The sequence below is a fragment of the Eurypyga helias genome, unplaced genomic scaffold, assembly GCF_000690775.1.
Source record: "Eurypyga helias isolate BGI_N326 unplaced genomic scaffold, ASM69077v1 scaffold557, whole genome shotgun sequence".
NCBI classification, from domain to species: Eukaryota; Metazoa; Chordata; class Aves; order Eurypygiformes; family Eurypygidae; genus Eurypyga; species Eurypyga helias.
Window position 1 is genome coordinate 13843 of NW_010260849.1, and position 3252 is coordinate 17094.

The following is a 3252-nucleotide window of genomic DNA, read 5'->3' on the forward strand; positions in this document are numbered from 1 at the left end:
TTGGTGCACCCGCCGGAGCCGCTTTAATGCACAAGGGGCAGCACAGACCCGCACAGGGAGCAAGATGGTAACCTGAGCCCACGTGGCTGCAACCACGGCTACGTTGACCCCAATGCCTGGGACACCATCCACCATGCCTGCATCAACACCCTCCATGCCTGCATCATCGTCACCACCTCCCACTGCGGCCAGCCTGTCTTCCAGTGCAATCCGTCCACCTCCTACAGCAGCTTCACTTCCTCAGTCTTTTGTGTGCTGTTGCCAGGGTCGACCACTGTCAGCGGCCACAGTTCAGAAAAAGAAACACACACGTAAATCAGTCCGCATAGTCGAGGATGATGAGGTAGCAGGGCCATCCCAGGAGACAGAAACAAACAATAAGGAGATGGGAGCAGGGCCATCTAAAGAGTCAGAGGATGAAGCCATTGTGACCACACAGTCTTTATCCCTGAGGGGCCTACATGAAATCCATGGAGACTTCAGCTGCTGCCCAGGTGAACATATCATGAGCTGGCTGCTCTGCTGCTGGGATAATGGGGCCAGTAGTATGGAGCAAGAGGGGAGAGAGGCTAAACCTCGGGGCTAAACATCTGGGATCACTTGCCAGAGAAGGGGGCATTGATAAAGCCATTGGATGTAGGCCACAAAACATCAGCCTCTGGAAACAACTGACCAGTGTGAAGGAGGGGTACCCTTTTAGATAAAGTATGCCACAACAGCTACGCAGATGGACTAGGATGGAGAAAGGCAGCCAGTATCCAAGAGAACTTGCAGTGCTGGAGATCGTTTACCGGGACCCAAACAACCCTGGAGCATCTACCAACCCAGACAAAGTTTACTGCACTAGACCCATGTGGCAGAAGTTAATGCGGAGTGCACCACCCTCATATTCTAGTGTGCTCTCAATAACTTGTAGAGAGGATGAGGCACCAACTGTAGATTAGATGATTCACAGATTCTGGGAATATGAGGAAAGTCTCTCCTCCCCCATACAGGCCTGTGTCTCAGCTGTGGAGAGCATATCTCAAGAGTTTAAGGAACTCCAAGAGGAGATGTTCTGCTCCCCACCTCCACGGGCCAGTGTCTCAGCTATCAAAAACAAGTGTTCCTCTGCTCCAAGAAGGGAATACAACAGGTATACCTCATGGCTTACCCTGTGGTTTTACCTGACAGACAACAGAGAGGACATGAGGAGGTGGGATGGAAAACCTACCTCTCTCCTGGAGGAAGGAGTAAATGAACTGAAAGGAAAAAGATCTACTAGTGTGGACTCTGTCAGAAAAGTTGCTGCTTCCGTAGCTAAATGGGATGAACAGTTTGACATGGCCAATAATCCCTTTCTCCAGGACATGAGTGAGGCATGTGAGTATTAGGGGGCTCTGCCTCCAGCCAGGTGGAGGATAAGGGATAACTGTGTTTACTGGACTGTGCAGATTCGATGGCCTGGCACATCAGAGCCACAGGAGTACAGAGCTCTAGTAGACACAGGCGCCCAGTGTACCCTCATGCCACCAAGCTATAGGGGGGTACAGCCAATCAGTATTTCTGGTGTGACTGGGCGCTCTCAACAGCTGACTGTCTTGGAGGCTGAAATAAGCCTGACTGGGAAGGAGTAGCAAAAGTACCCCACTGTGACTGGCTCAGATGCCCTGTGCATCACTGGCATCGACTATCCTCAAGAGAGGGTATTTTATGGACCCGAAAGGGGACTGGTGGGCTTTTGGTACAGCTGCTATAGAGACTGAGGACATTGAGCAGCTGTCTGCCTTGCCTGGACTCTCACAGGACCCTTCTGTTGTGGGATTGGTAGAGGTTGCAGACCAACAGGTGCCAATTGCTACCACAAGAGTGCACTGGCAACAGGATCGCACTAACCAAGATTCTTTGCTTCCCATCCAAAAGTTGATTTGTCAGCTGGAGAGCCAAGGGGTGATCAGCAAAACCCGCTCACCCTTTAACAGCCCCATCTGGCCAGTGTTTAAGTCTAATGGGGAATGGAGACTAACAGTTGACTATCATGGCCTGAACGAAGTCACACCACCGCTAAGTGCTGCCGTGCTGGAACTCCAGTATGAACTGGAGTCAAAGGCAGCCAAGTGGTATGCCACAACTGGCATTGCTAATGCCTTTATCTCCATTCCTTTGGCAGCAGAGTGCAGGCCACAGTTTGCTTTCACCTGGAAGGACATCCAATACACCTGGAATCGACTGCCCCAGGGGTGGAAGCACAGTCCTACCATCTGCCATGGACAGATCCAGACAGCACTGGAACAGGGTGCAGCTCCAGAACACCTGCAATATGTTGATGTCATCATTGTGTGGGGCGACACAGCAGATGGAGTTTTTGAGAAAGGGAAGATCATCCAATTTCTTCTGAAAGCTGGTTTTGCCATAAAACAAAGGTTAAGGGACCTGCACAGGAGATCCAGTTCCTAAGAATAAAATGGCAAGATGGACTTCTCCAGATCCCAACGGATGTGATCAACAAAATAACAGCTATGTCCCCACCAACGAGGAATAAGGAAACACAAGCTTTCCTAAGCATTGTGGGTTTCTGGTAGATGCATATTCCAAATTACAGCCAAATTATAAGCCATATATGTAAGGTCACTATGCAGCGACCCAGAAGAAAAACGATTTCAAATGGGACCCTGAGCAGCAACAAGCCTTTGAACAGATCAAGCAGAAGATCATGCATGCAGTAGCCCTTGGACCAGTCGGGACAGGGCAAGATGTAAACAATGTACTCTACACTGCAGCCAGGGAGAATGGCCCTACTTGGAGTCTCTGGCAGGAAGAACCAGGTGAGACCCAAGGTCGACCCCTAGGATTTTGGAGCTGGGGATACAAAGGATCTGAGACCCATTATACTCCAACAAAAAAGAGATACTGGCAGCTTATGAGGGAGTCAGTCTTTCTCAGAAGTGGTTGGAACTGAAGCACAGCTCCTCCTGGTACCTCGACTACCAGTGCTGGGCTGGATGTTCAAAGGCAGAGTCTCTTCCACTTACCATGCCACTGATGCTACATGGAGTAAGTGCATTGCCCTGATAACACAACTAACCCCCATAGGGAATCCCAGTCACCCAGGAATCTTAGAAGCAACCATGGACTGGCAGAGAGTAAAGATTTTGGAATGTCACCAGAGGAGGAGGTGATACAGGCTGAAGAAGCCTCTTTGTACAATCATTTACTGGAAAATGAGAAGCAATATGCCCTGTTTACTCATGGGTCCTGCCGCATTGTAGGGAA

General features: G+C 50.0%; 1 protein-coding gene across 1 annotated transcript in view; it reads right to left on the reverse strand.

The window, feature by feature from the left end:
* Nucleotides 1-135, reverse strand: part of LOC104512237 (G2/M phase-specific E3 ubiquitin-protein ligase-like) — an 8972-nt gene extending 8837 nt beyond the window's left edge. Inside the window, exon 1 of the mRNA XM_010155153.1 lies at nucleotides 14-135. Within this exon, the coding sequence (XP_010153455.1) occupies nucleotides 14-135 (122 nt within the window). The remainder of the gene's footprint in view (nucleotides 1-13) is intronic.
* Nucleotides 136-3252: the final 3117 nt, after the last annotated feature.